The following is a 17,379-nucleotide window of genomic DNA, read 5'->3' on the forward strand; positions in this document are numbered from 1 at the left end:
GGAATTTTTTTCCATTAACTTTTCCAGGTTTTAGTCAAGAATGTACGTGGTTGATTAGTTTTTCATCTGTTTTGAATTTTCTTGTAGCTGCTGACAAAAAAGCCCGCGCTGCCTGAGGAGCAATAGTGCACAGCAAGGGTGGGTTTTGTTACTGTCTGGGCTTTGTTATTAAGATCTGTCATTTTACCGCGGGCTTGGACCAGCTTCCAGGGTGGTCTCGTTTTGTTTCGTTTTGCTTTTTGAGACAGGGTCTCACTATGTAGTCCAGGTGAACTCACTATGTAGCCCAGACTGGCCTCAAACCCCATTGATTCTCCTGCCTCAGCCTCCTGAGTGCTGGGATGACAGGCGCCCGGCTGCAGGGAGGTCATGAGCACAAATACACTTTATTCAGAAACAGCATGTAGGCTGAGACCAGTACAGTATTGTGTGTTTTTTTGAAACAGGGTTTTGCCTTGTTGCCCAGGCTGGTCTAGAACTCTTAAGTCAAGCAACCCTCCTGTTTCAGCCTCCCGAATACCTGTGACCATAGGGTGCACCAGAGTGCCTGGTGATCTGGTGGAGGCCAGTAGCTGGCATTTTTTTTGTTTTTAGTACCGGGGATCAAACTTGGGTCCTTGCACTCGAGCAGCAGGCTTCGATACCACTGAGCTAAATCTCCCACCCCGCAGCTGGCATTCTTTTGAGAGATTGTCTCTCTTCGCAGCCCTGGGGTGCTCTTGAACTTGTGAACCTCCCGCCTCAGCAAGGACTCAGTTATATATGTGTGAATTGCAAACTAATGTAGTTGGGGAAAATATGTTGTCAGATTGTTAACAGCACAAGAAAGAAATCTAGGAGCAGTGCTGGGCATGGTAGCTCACGCCTGTGATCCCAGCACTCAGGAGGCTGAGGCAGGAGGATTGCCATGAGTTTGAGGCCAGCCTGGGCTACAGAGTGAGGTCAAAGCCAGCCCGAACTAGGAGACCCCATCTCAGAAAAACTGAAAAAAAAAAAAAAAAGGGCAATGTGGCATTGCCCAAAGAGGACCTTTCTGCGGGTCAGGAGTTCTTAGCATTTTAAACATAAACTTGATTTCTCCCAAACTACATCAGCCAAACAAGGGTCCCTGTCAGAGCTCTCTGAAGAACCTGATTCGCAGCTGTACCTGAATCAGTTGTGATTTGTTCTCTGGGGCTCTGGAGAGACCTGCAGTCCTGTGTGCACTATGTATCTGCCGAACAACCCTTGTCGCGGAGGTAACAAATAAATACCCTTCTCAAAGCGGAACCCAGGGCTTTGTGGCGTATGCCATGGAGGGCCAAGAATCGGTGAGAACTCCTAAAAGCTACTGGATATTTTACAGTGATTTTTTTTTTTTTTTTGAGACAGGGTCTCACTATGTATCTCAGGCTGGCCTTGAACTCACAGAGATCCTCCTGCCTCAGCCTCCCAAGTGCTGAGATGACAGGCATGCACCACTGCTCCTGGCTACAGTGATTATTTTCAGTTGGAGAGAAATCCTAGTAAAGACAGACCTCAATTTCCTAAGCTGGTGTTTCTCCAGCTGTTCTCTGGGGCCCAGGGTTGGGGGAGGTAAATGAGGAAATTAGTTTTTTCCCAGAAGCTTTTGTTAGTGATATGGGGGACTGAACCCCGGGAGTGCTGAGCTGTCTTTCATCCTCTTTATATTGAGACAAGACCTTGCCAAATTGCCTAGGCTGGTCAAGAACTTGAGATCCTTCTGCTTCAGCCTCCCAAGTAGCTGGTACTACAGGTGTGTGCCACTGTAGGCAGTGAGGTTTCTTAAGTTTGAGAAAAAGTGATTTTGACTTTTTACCTCCCCTGTCCTCCTCTGCCCAAATCTGACTTCCAACAAGACCCTGTTTATTTTATATTTTGCACAACTTTGGATTTTTATTTGGGGGGGGTTGTTTGTTTGTTTGAATCAAGGTCTCGTTACGCAGTCTAGGCTGGCCTTGAGCTTACTGTGTAGCCCAGATTGGCCTTGAATTCTGGCGATCCTCCTGCCTCAGCCTCCAGCTCCAGCGCCAGGATGACAGGCATCACACGGGGTTGGGTCTCCATGCAGAGCGCTGCAGGGCCAGCACCTCATCCCATTCTGCAGCCCGGAGGCAGTGGCCTGTGTGTCCTGCCCCCTCCCTCCCTGGACGCTGGGCCTGTCTGGCCCTAGTCCACCTCCGCCTCCTGGCCAGCTGCTCTCCGGCTCCTGTTCAGCGCTGCTTCCTGGCCCCAATCCTTGGCCGTGTCTTTGGATCCACCGTGCCCACTGCTCCTTGGGCTCGGACAGGCTCTCTGAGCTCTGGGTTGAAGCCCACAGTCGCAGGCAGCAGAGCCTGAGAGCCCCCTGGGGTCCCCATGCTCCCTCAGGTCCCTGGCCCCTGGACCCTGAAGACAGCCTGCTGATTCTCGCTCGGCCCAATGACCGGAAACAGCCCTGTGGCCTGGCCACCCCTGCAGGTCCTGGGTCACCGGGCACTGAGCTTGGCATTTAAGGCCCTGGCCAGTGACCCGCCCTGCCCTGTCTCTGATCTCACCCCCACACCCACCCCTTGTCCCCGCTCACCCTCAGGCCACTAAGGGGCCACCCCGCTGGTGTCGGGGGCACCCCGGCCCTCAGAATAGCTGTGGCTGGCAAACCTTGTATCCCCAGGGCCAAGCGCTGGCCTGGGCACCCAGTGAGGCTCGTGCATGTGGGGCTGCTTCACCCACCGGGAGACGCAGAGTCCTCCCCTCCCTGCCCACTCGGCCCCTGCTCGGTGCCCCCATGGTGCCAGCTCAGAGGTCGGCTGGTGGCATCGGGGAAGGGCGACCTCCTTCCACCCGGACACCGTCTCATCCAGAGTGGTTTCTCCAGGGACAAGGAGACCGGATGAGCCTCGAGGAGCCCAGCGCGCCCCGCACTCCTGCAGCCGAACGAGGGAATGTGGGCCGGGAGCGCCAGGAGCGCTGGGGCCCACGGAGGCTGAGCGTGTCCACCTCCCTCTCCCTCCAGGACCAGTTTGACAGCCTGGAGAAGCACACGCAGTGGGGCATCGACCTCCTGGAGAAGTACATCAAGTTCGTGAAGGAGAGGACGGAGATTGAGCTCAGCTATGCCAAGCAGCTTAGGTAGGTATCCCTGCCCGTCCCAGGCCGAGCTCAGCAGAAGCAGTTGTTTCAGTATAGAAAATTAATCCTGCAGAGCAATAAAAATAAAGAGCAAGGCGCCGCTTTTAGGCTTGGTTTTGTGTCTTGTTTTTACTGCCATGCTGGAGGCCCTGAACCTGCTGCACACCACAGCCTCAGCCCCATTTGTTTGTTGAGGCAGAGTCTCAGTCCAGGCTGGCCTTGAATTCTGTGTAGCCCAAGTTGGCCTCAAATTCAAGACAATCCTCCTGCCTCAGCCTCCTGCGTGCTGGGATGACAGGTGTGTGGGACCACACCAGGCCGTGATTTTTACTTTTAGAAACATCGAGTTTTCATCCAGAGTGAGCACAAGCAATGCATTGTGATGATGAAAGAACATAGATTTTCACAGGTTTGTCGTCACTGTTGTTTAAGTAAGCATCTAGCCTCTACTCTGGAGGCTGAGGCAGGAGGGTCACTGCAAGTTCAAGGCCAGACTGGTCCTCATAGTGAGTTCAATTCAATGAAATAACTTATCTAAGCTGCCGGACCCACATTAGGCCTAGCACCCTGTGTGTCGAAGCCCTGCCAGCACTTGAAGGCTCTTGGCCCTGAGAGTAGGGAGGGAAATGGTCCCCTTCATGTCCATTAGTTAAGCTCTGCACCATTAGTCATAATGCATCGTTGCCTTTCACAGGAAATGGCTTAATAGCAGCCTCAGCCTGGACAAAGCAGCGTCTCTTCCCGTGGTCTCCCTTAGGGAGTCTCTCTTGTGTTTTTGGAGGGCTGTTGGGAGATAGCATTAGGTCAGTTCTGCCCGTGCGCGCGTGTGTGTGCACGTGTGTGTGTGTGTGTGTGTGTGTGTGCATGTGTGCACCTGGTGCTGGGGTGGGGCCCAGGGCCTGGCTTGTGCTGGCCAAGCACACTGCTTGCTGCTCGGCTACCCTCCCAGCCTGTGTCTGTTCTTCCGCCTCTTCCTTCTTCCTCTGTGTGTGTGTTTTTTTGTTTGTTTGGCACCAGGGATCGAACTCAGTCCTTGGGCTTGTGCAGCAGGTGGCGAAACTACTGGGCTAAGTCCCCAGGCCTGTATGTGTGTTTTTTGAGATAAGGTTTTGCAGAGAGCTGGGATCATAGTTGTGTGTCACCACGCCCGGCTTTTTGGGCTTCTCCCATGAGGTCACACAGTGGACACCGGCCAGGTTGTGTTCGCAGTGTCCCGAGGGACTGTACCACAGGTTTCTTAGCTCGTCCGACCCTCACCCCCTCCCCATCCCACTGCCTCCAGGAGCGGTCAAAAGCCAGCGCTCTGCCTGCACTCACCGGGCTGCTCCTGTCTCCACCCACAGACGCCCGATGCCAGTGCCCGTTTCTGTCATCACAGGGATGCGCAGCAGAGCCCCTGGCTGCTACCACCTGCCCATCCCTCAAGACATCTCTCCACCCCCTCACCCTCTGGCCATATTTAACGGTGAGTGGAGCTCACTAGCAGCCTCACCGCCCATGTACTTAAGTTTCTGTGGTGAGAGCACAGGCTCTCTTAGCAGTTTCCAAGTGTGTCCTTCTTCCCTCCCAGAGAGCTTTTTGTCCTTTTGGTACTGGTGATTCACGCCAGGGCCTTTGCACTGCCATGTCTCTAGCCTGGCCTTGAACTTGCCCTCTTCCTGCCTCAGCCTCCCTCCCGGAGTACTGGGAGTGGGCGTCCCCATGCAGAGCAGTAGATCGTGAGCAGTTCCTCTAACCAAAATTTTGTATCCTTTGCCCAGCATCTCTCTAACCTCATGTCTGCTTCTTCTACGTCGTATCCCGGTTCAGCTGTCTGGACCGGAAGCCCTGTGCCTGGTGAACCTGGGGCCACTGAGCCATCTGAGGTGGGAGCTCGTTTGTAGGAAGTGTGAGTCCACCGGCTGCAGGACAGAGCTGCCTGGCCAGCATGGCTGGATGTGGAGTTGTGTGTTTGCAGGGACTGAGTGAATGGGTTCAACGACAGGTAGAGCAACTGACAGGGGACCGAGGTTCTGGTCACTAGGACACGGGCAGCGCCCGAGCTGGGGAAAGCAGACTCCTCTCGAGTAAGCAAGACCTACATCATTTAAAGATAGCGTTTATCAGCCCAGCCTGGTGCCATGCACCTTCAATCCCAGTGCTCGGGAGGCTGAGGCAGGAGGATTGCTGCAAGTATTGAGTCACTGAGCTAGGTAATGAGATCAAAGCTAGCCTGACCTATGTAGCTAGCCCTGTCTCAAAAAACAAACAGAAAAAGCTGGCATTTACCTTTCCCACTGCACAGCACCAGCAATGTGGTAGAGAGCATCGCCTGGCTCTGGGCTCTGAGTGTCAGGGAAAAACCCATGCTTGAGAACCAAGGGACAGAAAGCAGCCAGCACGTGGGCTGTGGTGGGAGCTCCTCCAGGTTGGAGAGCAGGCAGTGCCAAGGTCCTAAGGCAGGCGCAGGGTGAGAGAGGCCAGCGTGGGCAGAGCTTACTCCACAAATGCTTGCTGGAGATATCAGAGTGGTCCTGCGAAACCAGTGTGGCCTTTCTGCTGAGAAAGACTTGTGCATTCAGTAGGTTTTCTCACAGCGTTAGGTAGGGCTCCCTCCCCCTGTCGATTCCAGGCCATAAAGAAGTGTATCAGATGTGGCCACGCCCACATTTACATATCGGCTGCTTTTTTTGTTTCATTTTATTTACCATTATGCAGTTATTTGCGTATTCTTTGTGGTGCCGAGGACCAAACCCCAGGCCTGCTGCAGGTGTGGTGCGCACCCAGCTCCTCTTTCAAGGCCACACAGTGGAGCTGTAGCAGAGACTGAAGCCCTGGCTGGAGATCACACGCTGGTCCAGGCTGTGCCAGTTGAAATTTCTAATGGAATTGGTTTGCAGGCAGCAGAGCATGGTGGCGCACACCTATAATCCTAGCACTCGGAAGGCTGAGGCAGGAGGATCACCATGAAACCCTCTCTCAAAAAACAAAATAATTTTGTTTGTCACCTTTTAGAGCCAGGATCCTACTGTGGGGCTTAGGCTGGTCTCAAGCAATCCCTATGCCTCAGCCTCCCAAGCAGCTGAGACCCCAGGCATGTGCAGTAACTGGCCCCCTAATATCACATAGGGTCTGAGTAGGAGAATCAATTATTGTCTATAGCAACTATTTTCTTGTTTGTTTGTTTGTTTTTGAGACAGGGTTTCTCTATGTAGCCCAAACTCACAGCGATCCTCCTGCCTCAGCCTCCTGAGTGCCAGGGTGACAGACATGCATCTCCACTCCAGCTCCTTCCTCCCTTCCTTTCTCCCCTGCTGTGACAAACCTTTTCACTTGGCTTCTGTCTAATTCGTGCAGTGTGGCCAAGTGTCTGAGTTCCGCTTTCAGAGCTCAGTACCTGAGATGTCCCCCATCTTGCTCTCAGTAGCAGTGGGATTTGGGGACAGACTGGTCCCTGATCTTGTCACCTGCATCTGAGAGTGGGAAGAGCAGTGGGTGCTGGGCACCTCCTCTCTGTTCCCTGAGTCCTCCTGAGGCCCGGGCGATGTTCTTCCTGGGGGACCAGAAGCTGGGCTGGGAAAGGCCTGGCTTGACACCCAGCTGTTGCTTGTGAAGCTTGGAGGCTCTCCTGCTGCAGGCCGAGTCCCTTCAACAGAGAGGCCCCAGGTCTGGGGTGCACCTTGTGCTCTTTGTGCTTGGATCCCGATGGCAGAGTCCCCGCCTCTCCGTCTTGGCCTCCTTCCTACCCGGCCCACCACTTCTGTCTGAATTGGGTCCTGTGGCCATCAGCAGCCAGTCTTCGGTCTCTCTCTGTCACCTTTTCTTGAAGCCTGTGGACTGAGGGTTTGTTTTCTCCCATTGGAGGCTGAGGCAGGAGCATCATCAAGTTCATGGCCAGCTTGTACTACATTGTGAGACTCCATCTCAGCCTCACCCCGCCAAGAAAAGAAAGAAAATTTTTCCTGGCCTTTGTTTTTTACATTTCGTTGTCAGGAAAGCACTGTTCTGTGGTTGAATTTTACTCTGCTGCCTTTGTCCAGAAATTTGGTGGTGAGCATTAAAGAAATAAAAGAGAAACCAAGCATCCCGGGCCACCCTGGCCCTGGTGTCTCAGAGGACTGGAGCAGGGCCCCGTGTCTGACTCTGGGAACCTGCCTGCTCCTCAGGCCCAGCAGGTCTGCACCCCGCATTTGCAGGGAAGTGTGGGTGTTTTCCTCTTCCTTTTCAGTCTGCTGCACAGTGAGTTGAGTAAACGCTTCCGGGTTCTCCAAGAGATCAATTTATGCTTATTTATTTTTATTCTCTTTTGTTTTTTGGCACTGGGGATTGAACTCAGGACCTTATGCTTGAGAGGCAGGCGTGGTGCCACTGAGCTAAATCTCCAGCCCTATTTTTGATTTTTTGAGACAGGATCTCACTGTAGTTCAGGCTGGCCTCAAACTCACAGGCGGCAATCCTCCTGCCTCAGCCTCCTAAGCGTTGGGATCACATGCATTTGCCACCATGCCTGGCCCCAGAAATCTAAAGATGATGTTTTTTGTGCTGTCTTTAAAATAATTTCATGCAGCTAGGGCAAGGAAGCCTGACCCGAGGGCTTGGAAATGGAGAGGTCATTTCTTCTCCGTGGGTTCTTTGAGAGAAATGTCCCTGGATGCAAGTTCCTCTTTACCTCGAGGCTCCTGCCCATGTTGATGGGGTGAATTATTCCCAGTGCTTTTAAGAAAGCTCTAGACCCAGCATCTGTCTTTGTGGGCACTGTCGGGTGGACCCATCGGAGCTCAGGGCACCCGCCCCGGGAGTCCCTCCCAGGCGGGATCTGATGGACAGGCGCTGGACAGCAGGCCCGACTTTCCCACTGGCCCACAATCTGGGTTCTCTGGCTCCGCATGTGTAACAGCTCACTGGTGCCAGCCACTGCCCCCGAAACGCACCATGGCCACTTGGGCTTTTGCTTTAAACATTCGGGCTCAGTTTTGCTTGGATTTGGGGTAGGAGTGGCCAACTAAGGGTGACCGAAGGGAAGCGGCCACCCAGTAGGAGGAACAGCTGCAGGTGGAGAGCACTGCCCACCCTGGGGACTTGACCCCATCACCATTTCCCGTTCTGATTTGCTCTGCCCAGGAGGTCAGAGGTCAGAGGTTGTTACTAGTGGGAGCCTCAGCCTGAGGTGGGGGTGGGGAGATGGATTCCAGCTGCGGAGGGTGTGTGTGTGTGTGTGTGTGTGTGTGTGTGTCAAAAGCTTGTAAACAGTTTCTGGGCCTGCTGCGCAAGCACAAGGACCCGTGTTCAATCCTCGGTACCAAAAAAGAAAAAAAGCTCATAAACAAAGCACTGATGCCTGATTTCTTGATTATCTTTCTAAATCAGCTGCTGTGTCATTCTTGTTTTAGGAATCTTTCGAAGAAATACCAACCAAAAAAGAACTCCAAGGAGGAGGAAGAATACAAGTATGTGCGTCAGTGGGGATTGGTGGGGGTGTTTTCATGCCCTGGGTGGGACGCATGGGGGACTGGAAGAAAGCAGATCTATAAAAATAGGCTGCCAGGCTTGGTAGCCCACACCTGTTATCCCAACACTCAGGAGGCTGAGGCAGGAGGATCGCCACAAGCTCAAGATCAACCTGAGTTCAAGGCCAGCCTGAATTACATAGCCAGACCCTGTCTCAAAGAAAAAAAATCAAAAAGGTCGCATTCTACACTCTGATTTGAGTCAGTTATTAAATTGGGAGAGAAGAAGAAAAGTATATTTAATTAGCTTGTTTTATACTGAGCCGCTGGTCCTGTTCCTGATGATTTCCATTAAGGTGATGAAGGACGTCACAATATGCAACCTAAGCACGTGTATGAGGCACAGGTCATACACTCCAGAGCTCGGGTTTGCTTCTGTAACAGCAGCTGCTCACTCAGCCTAAAAATATGTCTGTTTCCATCTGCACTGAAAGCGTCTCAGCTGAGACAGCCCCAAAGTTCTATCTGTGAGAGCTGAATCGACTGATTTGCTTCTGGCTTTTGTCTCACTGTTTGGTTCAGGCTGGCCTTGAACTTGCAGCCCAGGCTGGTATGGAACTAGTGGCACTCCTCCTCCCTCAGCCTCCCGAGAGCTGGGACTGTATATTAAGTCTGTGATTCGGAACTGAGTCTGCAGTGTTGGTACACAGCGTGTGTAGGTGTTTGGATTATGTCTGCACTAAGCATTCCCGAAGTTAACTAAAATAGAAATGTTTGGCTGTAATTAATTCTGAGCCACTTTGCTGAGAACCGGAGATGCATCAGGAGTCGCCGGGCCCCGTGGGAGGTTGGCGCGCACTCACCCAGCTTTAATTACTCTCCCGGCTGGGGAGGCGCCGGACGGGGCCTGGTTTCGAAGGAGCCGAGCTGTGTCCCCAGGTACACATCGTGCCAAGCCTTCCTGTCCACGCTGCACGAGACCAGCGACTATGCCGGGCAGCACGAGGTCATCTCCGAGAACATGACGGCCCAGATCATGGTGGACCTGGCCCGATACGTCCAGGAGCTGAAGCAGGAGCGGAAAGCGGTAACTACCCTGGTTTCCCTTCCTAGAAGACTGACCCGTGGCGGTGGGAACAACCCCGCCAGGGTTCAGGTGAAAGCCGAGGCCTCTGAGAGCTGTATAAATGTTATGGCTCCTGTTCCTAAAGCAATGTTTCTAGTCTGGCGTGGTGGCGCACACCTGTAATCCCAGCATTTGGGAGGCTGAGGCAGGAAGATCACTACAAATTTGAGGCCAGCCTGGGCTACACAGTAAGTTCAAGGCCAGCCTGAACTACATAGCAAGTCCGTGTCTCAAAAAAACAAAAAAATTTCTAGGTCTCCACATACAATGTTGAGTCTCCCAGACCCTGTGAAACTCACGTGGTAGTATTCCCAGCATTCTGGGAGGCTGAGGCATGAGGCAGGAAGATTGCAAGTTCCAACCCAGCCTGAGCAGTTCAGTGATTTAGCATGACCCTGTCTCAGAAATGATAAAGCAAATCCAACAAACCCAAGCACACCACCGGCTTCCAATTGCCGACCTTCTGTCAGCCTCACAGAGCTCTGGCCTCATCCTGTCCATTGTCCTGACTTCTGTTCCACGTGTCTCTCCCTGACCTTTCCCCACCTAGGAAGCTCAGCATTAGGCCAAGTTCCTAACAGAATCATGTGGCTGCTTAGTAGGAAATCCTGGTTCTGTCTCTGGAGTGAGTCCTGGGACAGAAGCCCTCAGCCCAGCCCCTTCCTCCCTCCTGATTCCTCCCCAGCACCAGGACCCCCTTTCACCAGCTCGGTGGCCCCAGGCCCTTTGCATGGCTTCTCTCCTTGGGGTCCTTTCTACTCCTCTCCCAGGACACTCCTGACCTGTTTGTCAGGACTGACACCTCCTTAACAAAGTCTTTCCTGCCCAGAGTCCCTCTGTTCACCTCACCTTTGCAACTCCATTCACGCTACACCTTTCCCTGTGTCAACCTTTTCCCTAGTGTTTACGGGTAGCTAGCTTTTTCTCCCCTGGGCAGAGGTTGCTAGCGATGAAAACCAGGGCCCTGTGCACATTTAGCACATACTTTCCTGATGCATTGGCTCCCAGCAGCTAGCATTTGTTTGTTTTGAGACAGAGTCTCAATATGTAGCCCAGGCTGCCCTCAAACTCTGCGATCCTCCTGCCTCAGCCTCCTGAGTGCTGGGATAACAGGTGTGCACCACTAGGCCCAGGTTTAGCAGCTACCAGGTTTACGTGCTTGCTTGTTTTTCTTGAACTCCAACCTCCCCAAGGGTGGGGCTTTCATGTCCACCCCGTTCCTGGCACAGTGGCTGCGAGGCTGGGGGAAGGGGCAGGTGCTTAGTAAGTACTGCAGAGGGCTGAGTGTGAGAAGCAGAGGCAGCAGGGTGTGGCCGAGGCCTGGCCACTGCCACTCTGGCACTGGGCTTGGAGCCTCCGCAGCCTCAGCTGCTCGGCTCCTTTGTGTCCTGGGACCAGGCTGTGTATCTCACTTACACTCTGCTAATTGCCATCTTTTTTATAGTTGTGCTTTTTGCATTCTGTTCCTTTTTAAAAATAAAAAGTGATAGTAATTTGTGGAGGAAATTATCAGTGGTCCCGATCTACATTAAATAGCATCTGGTAATTGATAACATCCTTTTATTTTAAGAAGAATTACCAGGCCAGGGCTCTGAGTCAGATGTTTTGTTGGGAGGATCCGAGGCATTGTGCACACTCAGGGAAGCTGCTGTAATTAAATTAAAGCAGCATTTTAGAAAATGGCAAGGCTTGGGAGGTACTGCAGAGAATGCCGTAAACAAACATGTACTTGTGGGGTTTAAGTGTAAACCCACCCGAGCAGTCCTCCTTTCTTCTCTATAACAGCTACCAGTTACCATTGTTTTGAAGGGGCTCAGAGCTGGGCAGGGGGGCCCACGCCTATGATCCTAGATACCAGGGAGGCTGAGGCAGGAGGATCACACGTTCAAGGCTAGTCCTGTCTCTAAAACTACAAATAAACAAATACCTTGAAGGATCACATAATGTAGCCATTAAAACACTATCATTTTGTTGTTTTTGTTTGTAAGACAAAAAAAAAAAAAAAAAGCCTGTACCTCAGGCAGGCCTTGAACTCACTCTGCAGCCCAGGCTGGCCTCCTATTTGGCCTTGGTCTCCCCAGTGCTGAGAGTTCAGGTGGGCACCACACACCTGGCTCTTTCATTCAGCACTGGAGATCGAACACAGGGCTTTTTGCATTGAGCTACATTCTTATCACATTTTAAAATTTTTCTAAAATTTTGAGACACAGGGTCTCATTAAGTTGCCCTGGCTAGGCTCGAACTAGCGATCTTCCTGCCTCAGCCTCCCAGAGAGTGAGAGTAGAGGCATAAAGCCCATGATGTTTAAGTGGCGCTGATGACCTGGGCTGTACACTTAAGCCCGAGAGTGAGGGTCCGTCGTGTAGCCTGTAGCAGCCAGCGACCCCTGCACTGCCCTTCATCCTCACCTGTGCCGCGGGCACGGGGTCTGTCTCATCCCAGTGCGGACAGTGGGGTCAGAGGCCCCTTTCCCCCAGTCGTCCTTCTCCTACGCTGTACCTTTGATTTGATTTATTTTATATATATATTTTTATATATACATATATATATATGTATATATATATGTATATATGTTTTTTGGTACCAGGGATCAAACTCAGGACCTTGTGGTTGCGAGGCAGGCAGCGGAACCATTGAGCTAAATCCCCAGCCCTATTGGTTTGTTTTTGAGACAGAGTGTTGCTATGTAGTTCAGGTTAGCATTAAACTCAGGGCAACATTCCTGCCTCAGCCTCCTGGATGCTGGGATTTTGGTTGAGCATCACTGCACCCAGCTCTGTGCTGTGCCTTGCTTTGTTAACCTTTGTGGTTTAATATCTACACTCACAGCAAGGTGAGCATGTGCCCTCCTCACTCTGGTGTGAGTAATACACATTCTTACTGTTCCTCTTTAGCCTCAGTCTGACTTCCTGCCATACAGTAAAATCTTCTTAAAACCTGCCACTGGAGCCAGGTGTGGTGGTGCACGCCTGTCATCCCAGGACTTGGGAGGCTGAGGCAGGAGGATCGCTGGGAGTTCCAGGCCAGCCTAAACTGCATATTGAGACCCTGTCTCAAAAACAAAAGAAAAAAGAACAGAAACATTTGTAGCCATCACCCGGATACCGTCAGCCTTTTCTGCCCATTCTTATGTTTTAAAGGAAACCCCGAACCTCGTGACGAGGGAGGAAGGGCTCTTGGGCCCCCGCCTGGCCTCCCTGTCTCTTCTGACAGGCGGCAGGAGCTGCCATTGCCTCCCCCGGCCCACAGAGGCCTGGCTGGCCCTGTCCTGAGGACGGCTCCCTGCAGAGCAGAGCCAGCCTTGTCCATCCGAGGAGCAGCAAGCACTCTGCCGAGCTCCTTATGAACACAGGGCTCCCAGGGTGCAACCCCAGTTATTTGACTTTGTCACAGCCGCTTCCGGCCAAAGGGGCCGGGGTCACAGGGCTGTTGCCAGTCCTGCGTTTTCTGCAGGTTCACCTGAACCAAAAGGGTTCTGTGTGCTGTGGAGCCGAGTAAATTCCAGAGGCCTCGGGCGGTGACAGGGACCAGGCAGAGGGCGCCGTCCCTAGGGCTCTGCTCAGGGAGCCCCTGAAAACCACGGCTTCAAGGTCGAGGTGCTCTCAGTTCGGGGATTCTTCACTCCTGGTGGGAGCCGCCAGTGAAGTGAGGTACAAATACATGTAGGTGCTGGGCTGGGCCACACGCCTGGAATCCCCGCTCTCAGGAGGCTGAGGCAGGAGGATCGTCAGGAAGTCAAGGCCAGCCTGGGCTGTACGGCGAGTGTAAGTATAGCCAGAACTATATACATAGCAGGACCCTGTCTCAAAAGACCAAACCCAAAAGCAACAGCAGCAAGTGTTGCTGTGGAGATAGTCAGTCAGAGCTTGGAAGTGGCACAGAGGTTTTCCTGTTCTGCACGGGTCTGTGGACCTCCTGGGGATGACAAGCCCCTCCCTCCGTCCCTCCCAAGTTCCTCCCTGTCTGCCGTCTGGAGGCCGGGCTGCCTGCCCCCTCCCCTCCATTCATTCACTGAAGGTGACACCAGCTCGGTCGTGTCCTCCCCCGCGGCGAGTGTCCACGCCCTGGCCTGCTCTGTGTCTCCCATCCGCCCGGGCCTTGCTTGCTACTATTCCTCACCTTAGACTAGCTCTTGTCTGCTTTGTCCCCATCTCCATTGTGGGGCTGAAAACCGAAGTCCCTGGAGGCTCCCTGAAGCTCCAAGAGGAGAGGGGGAAGCGGGTGGCTCAGCCTCCCTGTAAGGAGGCCCTGGACACCGGGAAATTCGACCTCCCAGAGAGACAGTAGCAGTGGGATACAGGGAAGAAAGGCGGTCTGTTCGGGGAAAGGCTGATCCTCCAGCCCTGTCCTGGCTGCCTGGGTGAGGTTCTGGCTCAGGGCTCAGCTGAGGACCAGGCGCCTTCTGCACTATGCACTCCCTGGCGGGCAGGCGGGCGGGGAACAGCACGTTCAACCCTTCGTCTGCAAAAAGCTGGTTTATTCCTTTTATTGCGGTACCAGGAATTGAATCCAGGGCCTTCACCCTGAGCTACATCCGTCTGGCCTTTTTACTTTTTTTTTTTTTTTTTCTTTTTTCGTGCAGGGGATCGAACTCGGGACCTTGCACTTTCGAGGCCGGCACCAGAACCACTGAGCTAAATTGCCGGGCTGGCCTTTTTACTTTTTGGTACTGGGGATCGAACTCTGGTCCTTGCGCTTATGAGGCAGGTGGCGGAACCACTGAGCTAAATCCCCGGCCCTGGCCTTTTTATTTTTTATTCTGAGACAGAGTCTCAGGTGTCCATGTTGCCCATGCTGGACTCAAACTTTCCATCCTTCTCCCTCAGCCTCTGGGAGGCCAGTGCCACCACACCTGGTGGAAGGTCATGTATTAAAAGGAGCATTTCCAGGCTGGAAATGGAACTCAGTGGTAGAGCACTTGCCTAGCATGCACCAGCCCTGGGTTCCATCCCTAGTACTGAAAAAAGAAAGATAAAAGTAGCATTTCTGTGGTGCATGCCTGAAATCCCAGTACCCAGGAGGCTGAGGCAGGAGGATTGCTGTGAGTTCAGGGCCAGCCAGAACTACATAGTGAGTAGAGTACCAGCCTCAGAATAAGACCTTGTCTCAAAAAAATAAAAATAAAAAAGAGCATTTCCAGTGATGTGCATGGTGTGGACAAGCTTCAGTTTGGGAAAAGCTCTGACGGGTGCAGTTCCCCAGGGCTGGTCACACGGAGTCACGGGTGGTGCTTTAGGGTCCTGTGGCCTTTGGTCCAGAGAGCTAGACACATTCTTGCCTCGGATGGGGCCGAGAGTCCCTGGGGGATCCGATCTGATCAGAGCCAGAGGGCAGGCGACGTCCCTGCCCCCCCCACTTCCCTGCCCCCCCCACGTCAGTCCCTGGGGATAAAGGCAGGGCGGAGCCGAGCAGGGAGGCGTGGTCTGCAGGTCTCCTCAGTCCCGATCTGCCGATCTGCCGATCTGCCTTCCGGGAAGGAGAGCACAGCCAGGCCACTGGTTCCCAGCAGTGTGTGCCTGCCGGCAGTGTAGTGCAGATCTCAGTGCTGCTGCTCTCCCCTCCGGCTCAGCGTGCATCCTGACCTTAATTGAGGCCAAAGGTCCGCCTCTGTCCTTCCTCCTTCCTGTCCCAGCCCGCCTCGGCCTGGCCCAGCACCCTCAGGCCGCTCCTGGCCTCTCCGAATCTGCCATCTGACCCGCCCAGAAACACAGCCTGACCAGCAGACCAGGGAAGCCAGGTGTGATGGCCCACACCTGTGAGCTGTGTTCTAGGAGGCTGAGGCAGGAAGGTCAAAGGTTTGAGCCCAGCCTGGGCAACTTAGTGATCTAAGGAGATCCTGTCTCAAAATACAAAATAGAAAGAGGCTGGAGATAGCTCAGTGTGAAGGCCCTGGGGTCAGTACTTAGTACCCCCTCCTCCAAATCGGGAGGACTGGGATAAAATATATTTGGGAATTCTTTACTTTTCTTTTTAGGCAGGGTCTTGCCACATAATTCAGGCTGATCCTGAACTCACTATGTAGCCCAGGCTGGCGTTGAACTCACAGCGATCCTCTTGCTTCAGCCTCCAAATTGCTAGGATGGCAGGCATCTGCCACCACTCCCAACCAGGGGGTAAAATATAGCTCAGGGTAGAATGCCAGTTTGCCAAGCACAAGACCCTGGGTTTGATCCCCAGTGCCACAGAGGTGGGGGGACAACAGACAGGCTGATGACTCAGACTGGGCAAGCAACCTACCACTGAGCTGTGAACTGAGTCATCCTGGCTCAGCCCAGAGGCCCAGCCCTGAGGCTCGCCCACTCTTCTGGCCCGGATCTGGCTCCCAGTCCTTTCACACACGCTGCCCTGCAGAGGGACTCGGGCCCTGCACTTGGGAGGGTCCACGGGAGCCCTGGGAGGGAGAAGGCACGAGGCACAGGCCACTGTGGTTCTCTCCCCGCTGCTCGTCCTGTCCGGAGCCACAGCCTCGTGGGCCTGGAGGGTGACAGCAGGAGACAGGATTTTTTCTTTCTGGGCTGATGAAAATGTTCTAGGCTGAGTTGTACTGAGGGTTGGACAGTCTTGTGACCCTTCAGAAATCCATTCAGTTATAAAATTCAAGGGGGCAAATCCTCTAAAAATGTCCTACAGAAGCCGGGCACAGTGGTGCATGCCTGTAATCCCAGCACTCAGGAGGCTGAGGCAGGAGGATGGCCTCTAGCTCGAGGTCAGCCTGGGCTACATAATGACTTCAAGGCCGTACAGCGAGACTAGGCCTCAAGAACTCAAAAATAAATAAATAAAAATTTAAATGTCCTTTATGTCTCAATAGCAAAAAGGTGATCAAAGTGATCCACGTCTTAAACCCTTCCTGTTGGGTTTTCTCAAGATAAATATGACTTCCTCTTCAGTATTGCTTTTCTATAGTCTTATACTCCGACTGTTCTTTTCACTTCCTCTTTTGTTGGATTTTTAAATTCAAATTGTTTTGCTGTACACATACTAGATCTACTTTCACTCTTTGTTTTCTTTTAAAAGAGGAAAAGTTTATTTTAGCCCACAGTTTTTAGAGGTTTTAGTCCATAGTCAGCTGCCTTCTTTCTTTATTATTTATTCATTAATTTATTCTGGTTTTTTTGAGATAGGGTCTCTCAATGTAGTTCAGGCTGTCCTTAAACTCACTATGTATCCTAGCCTGGCTTCAAACTTGTGGCAATCCTCCTGCCTCAGCCTCCTAAAGGTAGGGATTAGGCATGTGCCACCAGGCCCGACTCTTATTTTATTTTTTTATTGATTTATCTACCTAATGGTGCTGGGGACAGAAGCCAGGGCCTGGCCTGTGTTAGGCAGTCGCTCTGTGCTGAGCCCTGTCCTTGGCCCAGGTATCGGAATTTCAGTGTTATTTTAATTAGTCCTGACCATTGTGTATCTTCCCCTGTCCAGAACTTCCATGATGGGCGGAAGGCGCAGCAGCACATGGAGACCTGCTGGAAGCAGCTTGAATCCGTAAGTAGAAAACAGCTCAACCAAGTCTTCGTGTATTTTCTGATTTGCATTTAATGTAGGCTTGAATTATTCAGGAAGGAAAAAAACAAACCAAGGAAGCACTGGGGAGGCTGAAGCAGGAGGATCACCATGAGTTTGAGGCCAGCCTGAGCTACATAGCCAGACCCTGTCTCACACACACACACACACACACACACACAACACAGAGACATTCTTACAGATTGTGTCATC

General features: G+C 52.6%; 1 protein-coding gene across 25 annotated transcripts in view; it reads left to right on the forward strand.

Annotated features, from left to right (window-relative positions):
* Fnbp1 (formin binding protein 1) overlaps nt 1-17,379 on the forward strand; it is an 85,136-nt gene that overhangs the window by 31,879 nt on the left and 35,878 nt on the right. For 20 of the 25 annotated variants that reach the window (XM_087183054.1, XM_087183055.1, XM_087183062.1 and 17 more), the window contains exons 2-5: nt 2,996-3,111; nt 8,481-8,537; nt 9,477-9,624; nt 17,086-17,148. In XM_087183054.1, coding sequence (XP_087039180.1) covers nt 2,996-3,111; nt 8,481-8,537; nt 9,477-9,624; nt 17,086-17,148 — 384 coding nt within the window. Of the gene's footprint in view, nt 1-2,995; nt 3,112-8,480; nt 8,542-9,476; nt 9,625-12,399; nt 13,428-15,078; nt 15,401-17,085; nt 17,149-17,379 lie in introns of those variants that run through there. The other 5 variants (XM_087183060.1, XM_087183059.1, XM_087183058.1 and 2 more) reach the window with 3 other exon arrangements.

Source organism: Heterocephalus glaber, unplaced genomic scaffold, assembly GCF_053883595.1.
Source record: "Heterocephalus glaber isolate CG9 unplaced genomic scaffold, H.glaber_assembly_v1.0 deba00001479, whole genome shotgun sequence".
Classification (NCBI taxonomy): domain Eukaryota; kingdom Metazoa; phylum Chordata; class Mammalia; order Rodentia; family Bathyergidae; genus Heterocephalus; species Heterocephalus glaber.